Raw genomic sequence first — 19196 nt, 5'->3', positions numbered from 1 at the left:
TAAATCAGGGAAGTGGGAACAGGTGTGCATGTGGGTGGGGAATCAGGGGAATGTATGGAGAAATCAGATGTCTGGCTAAAGAATAGCATGGGACATCCAGTAAGGCCAAAACAAGCTTGCAACAGGAATCAAGACACTCCTGGAGAATTACATTCTGATGCTAAAATAAAAATAAAAAATAAATATATACAATCCATACAGCAGACATTAAAACATTCCTCACATTTTATTTCATGAAAATATTTTGAAAAATTTAAAATTGTGGCACGTGCAAAGCTTGTGTAACCAGCTAAACCAGTGCGTGGTAAGCAACGATATTTATATTAGAACTTCTGGGTTGCCAGAGGTTAGAAAATCCTCCCACAGCATGACCCTTTACTTATCTTAGTGAACTAAATTTACATGACAAAAAGACTCAAATAATGCTTAAATACAGTCATTCCTAATTTTTTTTTCAGTGCACATGCATTCAGGGTCGCCACAGCAGATACACACTGTCGATTTGGCACAAATTTCACACCAGATGCTCTTCCTGACACAACCTCAATGTCTGAGGATAGCAGCCCCTGGTCTTTGAAGCTGGTCTCCCATCCAAGTACTAACCAGGCACAACCCTGCTTAGCTTCCAAAAGCGGACACTATTGGGCACTCGCACTCCGGTGTCGCCACAAAGGTGACTGTTCCCAATTAAATTGTGTTAATTTACAAATTATTAATCAACTATTTAACGTCCAAATAACTGGTTGGACTCTGGGTGCAGGGGGAAATAATGAAACTTAAATGTATAGTGGGGATCAGCAGGGGCCCAGCAACAAATGTTTGCCCTGGTGCCCCCCACCCCCCCTTCCTAAGAGCTTAATCTCCGGCCATGGCTGTGAGAATGAGCTACCTACAGTAAAATGTTCCCCTATTATGTGTATCATGAATTCAAACACCCACTGTTTGGAGCTTCCACATACATTATAATTTAACTGTGGCTTCATGTGTTTGACGAACAAATATTATGAGCAGACAACAGTGACCTCACTGATTGTATAAGGCAACACACCTCTAAAAAGGAAAGATGCATTGAATTGTGCCTGGCGCCGATATGAATGGATTATTGTGCCGGTTAAACCACCCTTGACACCCCCGGGAGAGACGGACACTTAGTACGGACCTGTACTGTTGCTCGAGCGATGACGCTTCAGTCTTTACGGTTTATTTTAGCTTTGATATTTTTCCTGCTTCCTTTACGCCCCCCCCCCCCCCCGAGGAGAGACACGTTTTGTTTGTAAGCTAAAGGCTTCCTCTCAGCTGACCGTGAATAACAATCGCCTTCTCTGCGCATTTTCGCTCCTGCACGCCGCTTCTTTCGCCTTCTTTCACTGCACATAGATGTATTTGGCGTCCCTTGTTTCCTCCAGTAACCCATGTCTGTGCGCATCCCGCCTCCCTGCGCTCTCAATAGATGGTGCAAGTCAAAATGTCCAAATCGCCCGTAGACCCTCTGTCTGCTGTGGAAACCGGCTCTCAATCTCACTATTTCCAGGTAAAATCGTCTCATGCTTTCTGTCGTTTATTCTCACATCTAACTATCCTAAAGCATAATACCATAAAGCTAATGTCTTGCTACTTGTTGTTGAAATTGAGGCGTCGCGTTTTGGCAACGAGCTACTTTTTTATTTATTTTTTACCTCCTGCTTCCCCCGAAACTGCAGATTGATGCTTGATCGGTGCAAAGACTGTGGTTTGGATTATACATTGGTTGTCACGCCTTTCACACACACACACACACACACACACACACACACGCACACATACACAGGTTAACATGTTGATTTGCTGTTTTACATCAGGCCTTTAGTGGATTCTGTTTTGATGCTTTATTATTTATGTCTGTTTCATTTTCTGCAACACTTCATTCAGTCTTAAGGGAGACCAGCACACGCCAGTCAGCTCGTGGGACTTGTGTGCTGTGTTTTATTAGTGCGAAGGTGCAGGAAGACCATGACTGACTCACCTGTAGCCTGAATCTACAGGGCCTGCCAGCGCACGCATCTGCGCCTTCTTATTAATGGTCTGTGTTAAAGGAGGCCCGAGGAAAACTGTCCTCTGCATTACAGAGAGCGCTATGTGCAGCTCCATTAATGTAGCAGGGGGTGGGCGATACCAGAGAATGATCAATATAGATATTGATCATTATTATTTTTAATAGCAGCTGATGTACTGTCGTGCAATGTAGGCACCAAGTAAACTGCTACACACAAGGTATTTTTACAGTTCTCTGTTAACTAGTAATTTACAACTGTTTTTGATTGTTCCTCATGAATTCTGTAAAGACTGGATCACTGCACACATGCACACCACAGCAGCAAGGATGCATTAAGACTGCAGCACTAGGGACAATGTTCATATGATGGATGATGTGATGGATCCTTTTCTCTATATGCTAGTTGCTTCGTTGTGACAGCGAACATGACATCTTTATGTTTGTGACTGTTGAACAGATAGTAATTTGAACTTTATGTTCACTTGGGCTTCAAAGGTAAATGGACATCACGTCTCATGGACTGATCCTGACCATAATTATTGGTTGCAGCCTTGACAGTACTTCTATCAAGGACTAAGACTAAGACTTTCTTGCCTGAGATTTTCTTTGTGCTAATTACACACAGAAAAAAGTCAAGCAATTTGATCAAAAATACGACTTTAATACAACCGACCATAGTGTAAACCAAACAACTGAATCCCCCAATGGAGCATGTTTCATTGGTACAAATTTCTAACAGATTTCTGATTAATTAAATTATGTAGACCCAGTAGAGTCAACCTGGGACTTTTAGGGACCCTTGGGGTTTGGGCCCCTGGGAAGTTGCCCACCTTGCCTGGGTTGGTAACCTTGCCGTTCTGTTCATCTGTGTATTAGCCCGTTACCTCCAGGGTGTCTCCTCCTCTCCTATTCTTGCTCACCTCTATGCTCCTTTTCATTACAGCTGCCCAGGAAGTTGCCTAAACGGAAAAGCCGCTTCAAACGCTCAGATGGCAGCACGTCTTCTGACACAACATCCAGCTTCATCAAACGACAGGTAATGATCTCAGCACTATCTCTTGTCTTCTTCAACCTTACTTATGCCTGTTTTGTAGGCTTCATCATGCTCTGGTCCTGGCACAGGCTGATTATCACACTGTTTTTTACTTTTTACACCGTGCACCTATGTCTAATTGAAGCTGTAGAGGGTTGAAGTTGGTTTTTCATTATAAGACGAGTCTCTATGTTATTTTTTTCCATATAGTTTTGTAATATATACGATGGTGAATATAACAAAATTATATTTGTATTTATGTACTTACTCTCCTGCCGTCCAATTTGTGAACGTTTCTGTTCTGCATCTTCCACCACAGAGCTGGTCTCCTCAGTTGCATTTGTTCTGTTTCCCAGTAGAGGGCAGCAAAATATTAGAAAATGCAAATGTGTTACATCAAAATCCCAGCACAGCCCAGTTTTTTAATTAATGCTTTCAGGTCAAAGACGTGTGGAAGTCTTGGTGTTATTTAAGACAATATGTGCAACTGATAAAAAAAAAAGCAAAAGGGATTCTCCACATGAATTTGTGAATCATGCCCTGTAATCTGGTTTAGCTGGTGTATGATTGTGTATAATAATCAGTTTTCATTTACCTCCATGTGGTGTTTCTGAAAAGCTGGTTGTAGTTTCATTAACGAGTCAAGCAGAGCAGAGAATGTGATCCCTGTAGAAATCAGGTAGATTAGAATCTTTCCCTTCATTGATGTAGTATTGACAGAAACAAGGCTCTCTCTTTATTCCTGCAGGGTTTTGGTGGGTTCCAGCCAGCTGTTTTCATTTGCATAAAACTTAATGCTGGAAATTCAAAAAAAGAGAGAGAGAGAGATTGTTTATTGGATAATGCAGGCTTGAAGCTTAGTTAGCTTGCTTAGTTTAGCTTGCTGCTACCAACTCAGTTTTTCTGCTACTGGGCAGGCTGACCAAGCCAGCAGCAGGCTTTAAGGTAGGCTTGAGGCCTACTGGGTTAGTTTATTTCAGCGTGTGGGGGCATGGGCAAAGAGGGAGGTGGTTCTGGGACGCTGGAACACACTGTTGAGCCTTTTCTGCATTGTGGCACCAACTCAATGAAACACCATTATTTAGAGGGTGTCCACCTGATGACCCTGTGGACTTGCCAGCATCCTCTCACACAAACAGACACTTGTGTATTTAGGCCAAAGGAATTGCTGTGAGTATCAGTCCTTAGATAAATGTATCTCATAGCATTAGTGAGATCATGAAGAGAGGGAAGAAAGCTATAATATGTTAATTGGAGAGTGAGTTTGTTGTGGGGCCATGAAGATTTGACAGCATGGCCTGATAACCCCCTCTTAGATTAGTTTTTATGCCTGTCTGAGGCAATTAAATCAGTATAGCCACCTATCGATAAAAGGAAAATGTATCATGAGACGTGAGAGATTCAGATGAGAACTTGTGGAGCAATGAACAAAATAACCTTTCTCAAATTAATGGATACACTGTACATGTAATGCATGCATTCTGCATGTCTAAGATTTGACTGGCACTTTTTTAATGGCATGATCCTAACATGTCTTCTTCAATAATTTAATGGAAAGATAGCATCAACAGTTGTATATGTCAGCAAACTAATGTTTGGAAAACAGTAGTGGGTGAAGTGCACATTAATTCACATTTTGTTTTGCATATTTTCTTAAAATTTGGTTTCATTTTCTTATACATTTGGATGGAAACTCACTTTAATTTCCAAAGACCATAGCATGTCCCCAGTATCCATTTGGTCCTGAGCAACTGATTTAGAGCTGAAACATTTGAAAAGAACAGGATCAAAATGATTAGAATAAAAAAACATTGTTTACAACCCAACTGGCAGTAAAATATTAAAAGCATACAGACAGACAATTTATTTTGATTGAAGATTGTTGAAACTATTATCAAAATGCAGTTTTTAAAAACTAGGGGTCATTCATACCAGAATAAGTAATTTGTTTGACACCTGCAAAAATGAAATCCATACACCATGAAAAATAACTTGATTTCATGCATAGCACCGTTAGGGTGTGGGAATGTGGAGCAGTGTAACTGAGAGGCATTAGTGAGTGAAAAAAAAGGGCTGAGCAGACATCTTCTTTAGGAGGGGATATTAGTTATCCTGATCATGGGTGGGGGGTGTCTTAATGGTAATCTCCTGATTCTCTGAGAATATTGCACATCTTAAAATATTCATGATGTTCTTTTTGAAGGCCTTTGGCGATGTGATGTGCAGGTTCAATGTTCACATGAGCACTGTTAGTTTCTGTTCAATCATTACTTTCCCTTAGAATGCACAACAGGCACCCCCCTCCCCATAGGTGGTATGACAAAGTGTTTTGTGGAGAAGGACTAAAATTCACAAACAGAGCAGATAGTTTCTGGTCTGTGATAGGGGTGGGGTGTCTATGGAGGAGCAGTGGAGTATGACTCATTTCTGCAGCAGGATACAATAAGGAGTATGCTGCCATAAGTGGCTGCCATACGTGTGGATGTATGTGATAAATGTAGGACGTGAAGCTTTGTAACAGAAGGAGAAATCTTGAAACATATGTGTGATTGTAACATCTATTTCCTGCCTGTTTCATTTCTAACTGTATATGCTGGATTGGACTTTAATGTAAAAAATGGATGTGAATTTAAAGAGGTGGTTTGATTAAGTGATGCACAAGCCCTGTTGGTTGTTAGTTTGTTTGTGTGTGTTGCGAGGGGATGATGGGTGGGGTAAGAATAGAAAAGAAGGTGTTGCCGGTGTCTGCTCCAGTGCAGGTCGTCCCTGGTTAGGAGATGGGACACAGTACGGTCTGGCTGCATTTTACAGCATGTAGTATATAGAGAGGGAGGTACTGGCAGCAGCAGCATCACCACATTAATGAGTAAGTACAAATGACTCCCTACATAGTCTATTCTGCATCTCCCAGTCTGAAATGCTTTTCTTTCCATCTCATCTTGTTCCATCTTATCGTTGCCACTCCTCTTCTCCTTTGTTTTCCTCACTCATCTCGCCTCTCCACAAGGTTTTTTTCTCTCATTCCTTTACCTGGTTTTACTGCTTGTACTCTTCACACTTCCTCTCCAAGTCTTGTGATTCATTGATTTGACATACAGTATACCTGATCATGACTTTGATATTGATGTAACCACAGAGTGATTTATTGCATTGTGTATCAGAGAGCTCTGTGCATGTGTAACTTGCTGACATTGAATTACGACTGCACAGTTAATCGAACTCTTTGAAATTGGATATTTGGCTAGCCTACTGCTTTTCCAAATCACTGAAGCTTGCAGTTTTTTTTTTTTTTGTTTGTTTTTTGCTCTGAGGGAAGGTGTTTCAGTCTCCTGAATAATATATTCTGCAGTTGTGCAGAATTTCTTTCCTGCAAGTAGGGAGAAATTTGATTTTTTTGCACTTGCATGCATTCTGTGGTTTGCATTTTAAATCTATATATCGCAAATCATGTATTCCCAACATTATGGCCAACCAGTTTTAAAGCATGTGCTAAAGGATTTTTGAGTCATGATTTTTCCGTTTTCCAGGTACCCATGTTGTATTTTCTCATGCTTGTGGCCTTAGGGACAACAATGTCTGTCAGCTGGTCCACTACATTGGGCCACAATGAAATATCTCAAAAGCTATTGTTTGGATTGCCATGAAATTCTATATACACTATCACCTTCTCCAGAAAATGAATTGTGTTAACTTTAGTGACCCTGTAATTGTAACTGATACTTTGTATCTGTAAATATCTGTAAAAAAGCCTCAGCTTTAGCTTGTGTTTAATGCTAACTAGAAAACACTAGTATAATAACACACTAAACTAAAATGTGAACCTGGCAAACAATATACAGTACCTGCTCAGCATCAGTATCTTAGCATTGTCATGGTGAGCATCGATATATCCATATTAACATCACCATCTAGGACAGGTGATATATTAAAATCACCCAGCCTCACCTATCAAATCTTATCTGACTGGGGCGTTAGTCTTGATGATTAAAATCAGTTTCCTTCAGTGTCACAGTGATCGGCTGCTTCTGGCAATTAGCTAACAGCTTTATCACGTTAGGGTTTCTCATTTCATTGCAGTCTAGCATCGCCAAAGATAAACAGAATGTAGTTTGTTTACTAAATAGCATGTCCAGTAAACAACACAATATTTCTCTTCTTTATTCAAGATGGATTTACCAGTACTGTAGTGTTGAACAGATGTGTCATACTGGCAAAGATTTAACTGTTAAGGCACCAGTTTATTGTGTGTAAATGGCAATGAAACCAATGAAGATGAATGTCCCTCTTGAAGTTCTCTAGAAAAGCAGTGTTGTACTGGATTTAAAAACATCCTCACCAGGCCCTGGCAAAAAACAGTTTTGATTAATCTGGACATTGTTTGCTTGATTTATTGACATTCATCATTTGTCTATAAAATGTCCAAAAAATTGAGAAAAAGTTAAACCTTTCTAAGTTCATTTTACTGTCAATTACTGTACATTTATTTTATGATTAATAATTAAAGCAATGATTTCCATCCATCCATTTTCTATACCTGCTTATTCCTTAACCAGGGTCACAGGGATCTGCTGGAGCCTATCCCAGCTCTCTTTCAGGTGGAAGGCAGGGGTACACCCTGGACAGGTTAAATCAATGATTTACATATATAAATGGTTTGTGATTCATTTTTTGTCAATCAACTAATTGCTGCCACCGTAAATAACAACAAACATCCCTCATAGCGTTGTTTTCAGCAGCAGCAGCAGGCAGTATTTCACTGAGCATCATTTTATTAACCAACTGTATGCCCAGCACTAAACGGGAGACAGACAGTTAATCATTAAATAGTGAACATAGTGGAGCATTATCAGCCAAAGAGAGAGATAGTTTCCTCAAGAGTTGGTGGAGCCCAAAAATTGAGCTAAAAGAAGACTTCTTTCCTCAGATTTATCAGATGGACTTGGAATGATACTCCAAGTCTGCTGGATAATGAAGGAAGCAACTGTTGTTACCATGTTCACTATATCAACTTTATAAGCCACTGCATTTAGATTTACAGTCGTGGGACTTGGCTGACATTTTGATCAATGACTGGTTGCATTGTGTTGCTCTTTAGCATACTCTGCCACGGCTAACCAGTTAATCATCCTACAATTTAAGAACAGTGGCAATGGTGAAACATTTCTACATGTCTTGCCAAAAGAAAACAGAGAACATAATCGACTGTAAAATACTAAATCACTCAGTAGTGCATCAGCAGAATCACGATAAAATTAGTGTAGTAATCCCCTGGTGTTCTGTCCCTGGACTGTAGGATGACTTGGCCCTCTTGAGGACTCGATTTGCTGGAAGACACACTTCCCCGTCTGTTGAGTTGATGCAATCAGTGTTGCAGTGTGTGAAGAATAATCACAGAAGTAGCATAGGAAGGAACAGAGTTAAATATAGACCCCCAGACAGGGACATTAGCAGTAAAAAAAAAACAACAAAAAAACAAGGCAAAATGAGACCAGACAATAAAGGTGGGCTCACTCATCATTACACTCTGCATTGCAGCTTCACTTCACCTGCAAAATACTCAGCGTCATGTCCAAATCTTCATAATGAATACCGATCACAGGCCAGGCAACCCTCTGTGTTCTAACATCATTAAACAGTTCTCTGACATAACTCCTTTCCCCTGCACCCACCTACATGTTTATTCCACTTTTACTTTTATGTTTATGTGCGTTTGAGTGTGTTCCCAGTGAAGAAAGAGCAGTGAGAAAATACTGATTCATGTCTTTGTCAGGCTCTAGCGCTGTCCTCCTAATCAGCCAGGTATGCAACTGTCTGCTACATTTGTGTTTGCATCTCTTTTGATCATGGTCCTTTTCCATCCTCTGCTCTGGCTGTGCTTCTTCTCTTCTTCTTGTAGCCATGATGAGGATAGATATCTGGGTCTCAATCCTCTCCTTCATAGCACTTTATTATGTTCTAATCTCATCTTCCCCTTGAGATAGCCTCGCTTTAGCTCATCGTATAAATCGTTTTTACCTCTCTCGTCTTTCCAGCCATCCATCAGTCACTCCCTGTCCTCGTAAACATCCTTTTCTTTTCAAGATATCTTGTCAACGATATTCACTACCCTTCCCCCTTCCTCTCCCTCTCTTTCTTTCCATCTATCCTCACCCTCCTTTTCTCTCTGTGCTGCTCTGGCTCTGGTGCAGTGTTGCCTTGCAGAGCCGCTAAAAATCAGATCTAGTTATCTAACACAGACACACACAAAAAAAGAAACGAGAAGAAGTGTTCGCTTGCCGTATCTCTGGGGCTTGAAGTGGTACTGTAGATAAAAATTTATTTTGGATTATATGTAGCATTCTGAAGTGCAGAGAAAGCAAAGGTGATCGTTGTTTTTCATGCATGGGCACCTTTTCTATATTTTTCAGTCTGAATTTTCTTTTGTTGTGCTGCTGCTAATTGGTCCTCCAGAGGATCCATTTGTATATGTTGGCATGATGGATGATCAGGACTAAGTCACTGCACTCTGGAGAAGACCAAAGTGAAAACTGTATTATTTGCTGGGTTTTTTTTCTTTGTTTCTTAATATCTGCCTGTATTTGCAAGAATATGCTTGATCACCTCATAGTATATTAATATAGTTATGAATACTGCTGTTACCTGGAGGACGTTTATCTGGACGTTTTCTTCTCTTTTGTGCCTTATTTTATTCTTTCTATGTTTTCGTCTCCTGTCTTGCCTTTCTGCCTTGGATTTGTTTTTGCTGCAGCTGTTCTCTTCAGTAACAGATTCAGGACTGAGTCCCTTTAGTGAACCCAAATATAGGAGAACATATGTACAGATACAGACTACACAAACTACTTTTATTTTTATGCTTATATTTACGAAGTTTATTTCTCCTTGGAAATAAGCATCATAGTTATTGGCTAATAATAGGGCTGCAACTGCAACCGCTATCAATTAAACATCCGGTTATCTTGGTTAATATCTTGTTTTTTTTTGACATCATGTTCAAAGCCCAAAAATGTTTAGTTTACTGACATGTAAGATAAAGAAAAGTGGAAATTTTTCATTTACATCTAAACAGTGAATTTTTGGCATTTTTGCTTTAGAAATTTTTAAATTTTTTAGTTGTTCATTTAGTTTCTGACTGATTAATCAATTAATTGTTTCATCTCTGCATTGTATAACAGACATTTAAGAACTTAGTCACAGACTAGTTCTTATAGGTTCTGAATATAGACCAACAGCATCACCTATCACCTACTTTCTATAAAATATTGCCATTTGTTGGCTTTATCAGTCGCTTTCAGCATAATGTGCTAGCCATCCCTGCAGTGTGCTCTCAAACCACTTACAATGAAAAATGATAGCAAGCATATATTTTACTAATGAGGAGATGTCCTTGGAGAATAACCAGGGGAATAAAGGATGTATATGTGCTGCACTGTGGGGGAAGATGGCATGGATTGGGGCCAAGCAGGAGAGAAGAGGAAGCAGTTGCCTCGTTTGTGCTATATTTGGTCTACCAGAAGATGGCTGGTGTGGGAGAGCAGCACACTGTTCTGGAGATACACACAGACTCATTTGTTCATAAATACAGGCATATATTTGAAAGCACACCTGCACAAAACAGGCTGCAGAACAGAAACCATTAAATTAGAAGAATAAACAGAAACAGCACTTATGTGAATCAAAATAACGTGGATCCATAATCATAGAATAAGTGGATCATTGTTATACACGAAATGAAATGATTAATTATTTTATAACAAATAATAATGTCCGCCTCCAACTCTCTCCTGACAGGGGTCGGCTGATTCGTACACCAGTAGACCATCGGATTCAGACCTGTCAGCAGAGGAGGACCGCGAGGCGTATCGGCGTGAAGCCGAGCGCCAGGCACAGCTGCAGCTCGACAGAGCTAAGGTATGTCAGAATGCACACTGCTACATACTGTAGTGTTTCAGCACTTAAAACATGTATAGGTGAAGTCTGAAAACACATTTACTCAGTAACGTACTTAAGTCCACTTTTTACATACTTGAATATTTCCATGTGTGGCATGGTGATGTGGTGGTTAACACAGGTTGTGGGTTTGAATCCTGTTTGTATGTGGAGTTTTATGTTCTCCCTGCCTGTTTTATGGGTACTCAGGCTGTATTGTATTCTGTATGACCAAACACTGGGACCAGTCACAAAATATGCTGCTATATACACTGATATGCCAAAGCATTATGAGGGGACATTATGCATTATGATCACTTAGATGAAATGAATAACACTGATTATCTCATAAAAAGCTTAAGGTCTGGGATATACATGATTAGATTAATGGTCAGTCAGTGTGCTGGATGTGGGAGAAATACTGTAGAATAGGTGTAAAGACCCGAGCAACTTTTGACAGTGGCCAGGCCAATGGATTGGAGTGCCCCCAAAATGGGAAGTACCTACTGACAGTGAACCAGGGACAGTGTGGAGGTGAACAAAAGCAGGTCAGAGCCATGGTGGCTTCACCTTGCAATTTACACGGCTTGAGGATTCTAATAGTCTCTAATGTCTTGGAGCCGCAGGCCGTGGCAGGCAGGAGCTGTTTTGGTAGCACACAGAGGCCCAAGATTAATGTAATATACACATTAACACAGCATTAATTATTAGAATTATTATTCAGTCATTATTTTAAACTGAATATTTCTGCCCAGTGTGTACTTTCGCTTTTAGTGCATTAAATACATTTTGATGCTTATACTTTGTTTACTTAAGTACATTTTTTGATTTCATGACTTTTACTTCTAACAGAGTATTTATACCTTGTAGTAAATGCTACTTTTCTTAACCTACTTACTCTAATTCCATTGTTGGTAATACCTCAACAACCAGTGCAAATGCAAACCAGCTGTGGGTGGGTATTTAACTAAGATTAGTTTAAAGCTTGAGAACATCAGTGCTGATCTTAGCTGAACAGGCTTTGTTTTGCTCAAAATGGAGAACAAAGTTGGATGTTATTGTCTCTCCATCTGAGAGATGTTGGAAATCGTGGTGTCTGTTTTTTGTTGACATCAGAATTGTCCTTAATAGAGGAAGCAAAAGTCTGTTTCTTATATGTTTGTACTGTTTCAGTGACCAGTGGTTTTCGTCTTCTTATTTACTCTTGCTCTAGTCCAAACCTGTAGCGTTTGCAGTAAAGACGAATGTGAGTTACTGTGGAGCTCTGGATGAGGACTGTCCTGTCCAAGGAGCTGCAGTCAATTTTGATGCCAAAGACTTCCTGCACATCAAAGAAGTGAGTCATTATCCGTCATTAATGAGGACGAACATCTTCCTAAATATTACAACCAAGCACATAGCTGTGACTCACTGCTGTTATTGCACTGAACCTGACAGAAGTACAATAATGACTGGTGGATCGGTCGGCTAGTAAAAGAGGGAGCAGACATCACCTTCATTCCCAGCCCTCTGCGACTGGAGGCCATGAGACTCAAACAGGAGCAGAAACAGAGGTGAGTCATTACTTTCAACCACGTGGGCATCGAGCTTCTCTGAGGATTTGTTTCCACAAGATACATTTAATACATTTATGCTCTTTTGTTGCAGGAAAACAGGGGGTAACTCCTCTAGTTTAGGTGACATGGTGACTGGAAGCTGGAGGACCACACCGCCATCTGCAGGTGAATGTAAGTACAACAAGCCTGTTTCACTGCTGGAACAGAGTCCAAGATGTCTGTATTTTTCTCTGCATTGACGGCTGTTTTCTTGTTTTCACAAGCCAAACAGAAGCAAAAACAGGTGAGTTTTTTAGCTCTTGGTGATGACATGACATATGTTTGATCATATGGAATACAATACAGAATATTTGACTTGTAACTTTCAGGGACATTATCAGGACATCTCCAAGTCTTAAAAAGTCTTAAAAAACCACTCAGTGCAATGTAATTTAAATATAATTTGCAAAGGTCTTTTTCCTTTGCCTACAGTAACATAAGTTTTAACCTTTGGAAAGAGACTATAAATGGCTGTGTGTAAAATGTAGTCATTGTGTATTATTTATATTAGATTTATATGTTTATATTATTTTCTGTTACCTATGTGGATCCAGGTCCCAATGGAGGCCAAATGTGATACAGTATAAGTGTCATTTAATTCATGTATTTAATAAATAATTCCAGGCCTTAATCTACAGGTTTTCCATCATTCTTAGATGAAACAGATGAAAAAAAGATAGAAAAAAAATATTACATTTTGTTATATTTAGTATTAAACTGGTTTTAAAAGTCTTTAAATTAATCTGTTGAAGTCTACCACAACCTAGATTTTGTTTTTTAGCTTTTCACAACAAGCAAATGCATCATTTCTTACCACTGCTCTCTCTGTTCTCCACCCCGCTCCCATTGTCCTCCCTATTTCTGGCAGGAACATGTCCCTCCCTATGACGTGGTGCCCTCTATGAGGCCGGTGGTCCTCCTGGGACCATCGCTGAAGGGCTATGAGGTCAGCCTCTCTCTGTTTCACCTCCAACTGAGAACAACTGCCTATATCGTAATTTGTTTTCTCTGAAACCTGTTTCTGCACTGCTTAGCTGATCAGCTGAATTTTTCTTTTGAATCAAACTTGTTATTGGCCAACTACATTTAAAGTTGCAGGAATGTCGCCTGAAATCTCCAAAAAAAAAAAAAAGGCAGAGCTAAATTTAACATCGTCTTCTGTTCATACACCATCCTCCACTTATAGGTGTTCACAAAAGGCATTCTAGTTATAAACAAAAATAACCTTCATTACATGCCATTATTATTATATAATATTATATATATGTGTTTTTTTTTTGTATCCTGACATTATGTACAAGCATAGAGATTACAGATTAAATTATTTTACTTCTCTATGTTGTGAAGGATAGGCTCCAGCAGATCCCTGTGCCCCTGGTTAAGGAATAAGCAAGCATAGATAATGGATGGATGGATGGATGGATGGATGGATGGATGGATGGATGGATGTTAAGGTTTGTTATCTGTCTCTTCTGTTTAAATAACATGTTTCTTATCCTCCCAACTAGGTAACAGATATGATGCAGAAAGCTCTTTTTGACTTCCTGAAACACAGATTTGAGGGCAGGTCAGTAATTACAAAGCAGTTCCTGGAGTTGTGTACCATACTTAAATCTGATCTAATGGTTTCACTGAATATTTCTCCCTGTATTTTTTGTGAATTTGCTTGTTTGTTGCAGAATCTCAATCACCCGTGTAACTGCCGACCTGTCCTTAGCCAAGAGATCTGTCCTCAACAAAAGACCCATCATGGAGAGATCCAACACTCGCTCCAGCCTGGGTAACTGTGCTAATGTCAGTAGGCTTTGGCAGTATCTGTGGTTAATACTTTCCAGACACTACACAGGATACACTTTATGATGGTATTTGTAAAAAAATATATATATATATATATGATTGTTATTGTAATAATAATAATCATATTTTGAATTGAAAAAGCTTAAATTGTACAACCTTGCTGTAGTCTATCTTACAGAGATATTACTTAGATTACTTAGACAAGCCTTAATGCATTTAACCTACATTATGTTGTAGCACAATGAAAAAAGTTATGCATATCTGTTGCACCTCAAAATCTGTCTTTTAATCAATAAAGCAGCATATACATGTTTTCCATAATTTTATTGCATTATATTGTTTACAAATATTCCATGCCAAATGCATAAAAAACACAGCATAGACATAATATCCTGGTAAGAACATATGTTCTGTTAAAGGTAGTTTTATTTCGAAATAGAAGGTCTGATGGATAATTTGGTGGCTCATTTTTACCTCTTAATGAAAAAGTGCAAATGGAAATTTAAAGCTTACTGTCAGGATTTCTGAACACCATGGAATAGTGCCATGATACTGCCAAAGCCTAAGTGTCCACAGGTTTGTGTCTTTGAAGCAATAGACTTAGAAAATGTGCCTTATCTGTGCAGCGGAGGTTCAGAGCGAGATTGAGAGGATATTTGAACTCGCCAAAACCCTACAGCTCGTGGTTCTGGACGCTGATACCATCAACCATCCTGCACAGCTTGCTAAAACCTCCCTCGCACCCATCATTGTCTACGTTAAAGTTTCCTCACCAAAGGTACAGTAGGTTCTCTCACCTGTGAATGTTGGACTCAGGCTGTGTCATAAACCTTGAACTATAATGTCATGTTTACCTTTCTCTCAGGTGCTCCAGAGGCTGATCAAATCCAGGGGGAAGTCTCAGAGCAAGCACCTCAACGTGCAGATGATGGCTGCAGACAAACTCTCTCAGTGTCCCCCTGTGAGTAAACAGGTTGATTGTTTTCTACAGCTATAAAGCTTAGTTGGTCCTAATCAAAATGTCTGAACATTTTGTATCAACAAGTCGTATTTACAAGATAAGGAGAGGAAGTAGATCCTTCATAAATGTAACCCATCAAAGGTAATAAACTTTAACGGGTTTTCACATTATCATGGGAACTGTTCCTTGTGTATCCACTGAAGCAAGAAAGACCAAATTTCTCATTGCTGATTTCTGACTGATATGATCTGATATGACCAACCAATGAAATTGGTTATAGTTGTTTAGATAGCTGATAATTTGTGTTCAGTGATGCATCCTGGTTGTATGTTAGCATCGCAACATTAGCATTTATCTCAGCTTCTCAGATCAGCTAGCACAGCTGTAGACTCTCAGTCTTGTTTTTTTTTTTCCTTGTTCACATGTAGGATATGTTTGATGTCATTTTGGATGAGAACCAGCTTGAAGATGCTTGTGAGCATTTGGCGGAATACCTGGAGGTGTACTGGCGTGCCACTCACCTTCCAGGCAACACCCCTCTTAATCCCTTATTGGAGCAGAGTTTGATGACCCCGCCTTCTGCCATCTCCAGCCTACAGGTGAGTTTGACTTTATGAAAAAGAGAAAAATAAAAAGCAGAAGAGCATGTTTTAATACTTCTAAATACATTTTAAGACTCTTAATTAGGTATGTAGGTTTGAACACGTATGTTGTCCCTGTCCTTACCAGCTCTTTCCATCTCAAACTCTCACTCCTGTGTTTTTATTTAATTGTCTCCAGTTGTCTTGTCTGTCCTCTCACTCATCCGTGCTTAACATTCTTGCAGTTTTCTGAAACACAGGAATTAATTGAATGATCGCTTACAAAATGGGGTGAGTAGTAGGGTTTATATATTATATACACACATATATATACATATATATATATATATATTTGCACTCTCAACCCCCGACAGTCCCTCTTCCACACCTCCTGACACCTGAACACAACATGGCGGATGAGACAGTGAATGAACATGAATTTTATTCATTCAGATCTCACCACAGAAAAGATGAGAACTGTTTTTTCTTTTATTGCATCCCACCCCTTTTCCTTTAGTTGATGGTCTCAGGTAAATTAGCGTTGCTCCACAAGCTTTCTGGGAGAAAATTCACAAAGCAATTTAGCCGAGAGTTCGGTTTGTTACAATTGAGAACACGGTGTGAAATTTTAAAATGTCGGTATGAAATGTCAAAATCTCTAGCTCTGTAACTGCTCTATATTATCCTTTTCTAAGCATGCTTTGTGAATGGTGCCCACGCTCACATTGGCACATGTTGCTATCTTGAATGAAAATGCTAAATCAAAAGCATATGATCAGTGCTTGACTTCACCAGAGCTAAATGCAAACTTGCAAATTGAGACCATGAAAGCTGTACAATAACATTTTATGTCCAAGAGTAACCCTGACCATTCATTCAGTTGTTTCACTTGCATTTCCTTTGTTCAGTGTCTGTAGTATAAAGATATAGCAACAGTTCAAACACTGCTGCACTACTGCATGTCAATTATTAACATCATAAAACCCCAATATATTGTACACTTCTGTCTTATTGTTGATACTAATGATGGGATTATACTAGGAAAAAGGTGGGTTTATGTGTATGTTGCACAACCTTGATGGAAGTCCATTAAACCTGATCTGCAGGCCACACTCGAATGTGGAGTGAAAATAGTCATCACAGAGTGGGAGGAGAGGTGTTACTGTGTAAAAACCAGAGACATGGCACAGATTATCAGACAATCTCTCCTAAAAGTCATTAGTAGTGTTAGTAGTGTTGCACATGATTGTTCACATTTAATATGATATTAAATAGGTGTGTAACAAATGAAAAAAAGAGCACTAAAATTAAAAACCAACCATCATTCGCACCCACTGGTCAGTGATGTGGAGGTGGAAAAGAAACAGGGTCTTCACTTCTCTCTAACTCTTTTTTCAGAGACTCTTGTCATGAATATCTTAGTGCAACATTATTAATATCTTCTAGGAGATACTGTCGGAAAACTATGTATTTTGTTATTCTGATAAAGCAATATCACACTGCTCCCACGTGCAAACTGCTACACTAACGATAGCAATACATTTTTCACTCGCACGAACAGTCCTGTGCACAACCACCTCAGTGGGACAGGTACTTTGTGCAAAAAGTATCTATAAAATTGCACTATAATTGATACCTGCAGCTTGGATGCAACTTGGTGTAAAGAGATTCGTTCTTGGAGTGAATAATGTAAAATAAAGGAAAAATCCATGGTCCTTTGTAAAAATGAGTGAAATCGCTCCACTGCAGTTCAGCAAGGAAGCACAGTCTGTGAAAACACAAATATGTGCCTTGTCTCAGCATTATCCTCTGTAACGTACCCACTTTCATTGTACTAATTCACATTGGTGACACCTATATCATTATTAGCTTCTAAATGCATTTCTGCACAGAATGAGGACTGTGGCTTTTGTCTTCTATATTTTACACTGCAAACATATTGTAAAGGGATCTCTTTGTGGCCAATATGTACAGGAAACAACCAATAACCTTCTATGCATATTCAGGCATTTGAAAATTGTTTTAAGATAGATTTGAACCTGTTTTTAAAAAAAATTCCTTCTTGATATGGTGTTTGCGTTGTTCTGTTTCTGTTGTTGTCTATGAGAAAAAGTTATAGTAGAAAAATTGATCCCTGCTAGGAAAAAAACAACAACATTCTTTTCAAACTTTTCTTTGACTCTCTTTTTTCTTGCCTCCAAAACGTCCTTCCTTCAAACCCTCCATAACCAGAACAAGAACCAGCCGCAGCCTCGTGAGGCGGTGGGCTTGGAGGGTGACGAGGAGGAGGCAGGCGAGGAGGCTCACTCCCCCCTGGAGCAGGATAGTCTTATGCCATCAGATGAGGCCAGTGACTCCCTGTCTCGCGGTCGGAGGGGGAGCCCCTGCCACAGGGGAGATGAAGAGGATGGAGAGGAAGAGGAAGAAGAAGAGGAAGAGGAGGAGGATGGGTATGCTTCCCCCTGCCATGCTCGTACATACAGGGACATGTACCCCTCTCACCGTGGGCACACAGGCAGTGCCCACAGTGCCAACGGGCATGAGTCACAGGACAGACTGCTCCAGCGTGAAGCTCAGCAAGGTCACAACCAGAGGAACAACCGCCAGCGCAGCCGCCCTTGGCCCCGAGACACCTACTGAGAAAGAAGCTCCACCCCCTGGCCTCCAGATCAGCTCCAAAATCACCCTAAGCCCTCCAACTGTCTAACATTCCCAAACACACAATTTAGAAAATTTGCTATAAAAATCATCTCCAGATCAGAAACTAACAGATGCCCAGCTTATCAAGTAGACAACTGTAAGTCTTTAGTATTTACAGTGTCTCCCTTCCAGACTCCCAGTTTTAAAATAGAGTTTATCTGAACCGAAAGGATGCAGTGACCTTTGCCGGGTCAAGTCATTCAGATAAAAGTCAACAGGGCTACTCACCTCTGCAACACAAAGGTTTCAGGCTACCAGCTGTACGCAAACTCAAACTTTAGCTGCTTTGCCTAAGGTTTCTCTATTGTAGGATGTCTCATTTACTGGCCTTAAAATTCCTAAGACTTTTAACTCTCTTTACTATTGCATGTATAATTAATTTAAGACTATTTGCACATTAACGTCAGAACAGGAGCTGAATGATCTTTATGGAAAAACTAATGTAGGAATGTCTACTGTTGAATCCATTTATGAGGAATAGTAATGCATTTGATAACAATGTATATACTGAATGGGCACCTAGTTTTGTTTCATTGCTACTTTATTTGTTTTACTTGTTTGATTTTGTTAA

The 19196-nt window shown here is 39.7% G+C and overlaps 1 protein-coding gene across 2 annotated transcripts; it reads left to right on the top strand.

The window, feature by feature from the left end:
- The first annotated feature begins 1394 nt into the window (after nucleotides 1–1394).
- Nucleotides 1395–18675, top strand: cacnb3a (calcium channel, voltage-dependent, beta 3a). Of its 2 annotated transcripts, XM_026331461.1 has the most exons (15): nucleotides 1395–1531; nucleotides 2976–3068; nucleotides 10854–10973; nucleotides 12205–12327; nucleotides 12429–12544; nucleotides 12639–12712; nucleotides 12811–12830; nucleotides 13455–13532; nucleotides 14095–14153; nucleotides 14266–14366; nucleotides 15010–15161; nucleotides 15249–15344; nucleotides 15773–15943; nucleotides 18176–18293; nucleotides 18324–18675. In XM_026331461.1, the coding sequence occupies exons 1-15, from the start codon at nucleotides 1451–1453 to the stop codon at nucleotides 18563–18565; spliced, it is 1644 nt and encodes a 547-aa protein (XP_026187246.1). In that variant the 5' UTR covers nucleotides 1395–1450; the 3' UTR covers nucleotides 18566–18675. The 2 variants fall into 2 exon arrangements, with proteins under 2 accessions (XP_026187246.1, XP_026187247.1); XM_026331462.1 differs by lacking the exons at nucleotides 1395–1531; nucleotides 2976–3068 and adding an exon at nucleotides 8823–8864.
- The last annotated feature ends 521 nt before the right edge of the window (nucleotides 18676–19196 follow it).

The sequence above is a fragment of the Mastacembelus armatus genome, chromosome 7, assembly GCF_900324485.2.
Source record: "Mastacembelus armatus chromosome 7, fMasArm1.2, whole genome shotgun sequence".
NCBI lineage: Eukaryota > Metazoa > Chordata > Actinopteri > Synbranchiformes > Mastacembelidae > Mastacembelus > Mastacembelus armatus.
Note: the sequence above shows the minus strand (reverse complement) of the source record. Positions and strands in the feature narration are given on the sequence as shown.

Excerpts from the sequence above, each read along its gene's own strand:
- cacnb3a (XM_026331461.1), top strand. The coding sequence starts at position 1,451 with ATGGTGCAAGTCAAAATGTCCAAATCGCCCGTAGACCCTCTGTCTGCT. Across the intron at positions 12,545-12,638 it reads AAACAGGAGCAGAAACAGAG|GAAAACAGGGGGTAACTCCT; the intron begins GTGAGTCATTAC and ends CTTTTGTTGCAG. Across the intron at positions 14,154-14,265 it reads AAACACAGATTTGAGGGCAG|AATCTCAATCACCCGTGTAA; the intron begins GTCAGTAATTAC and ends TGTTTGTTGCAG.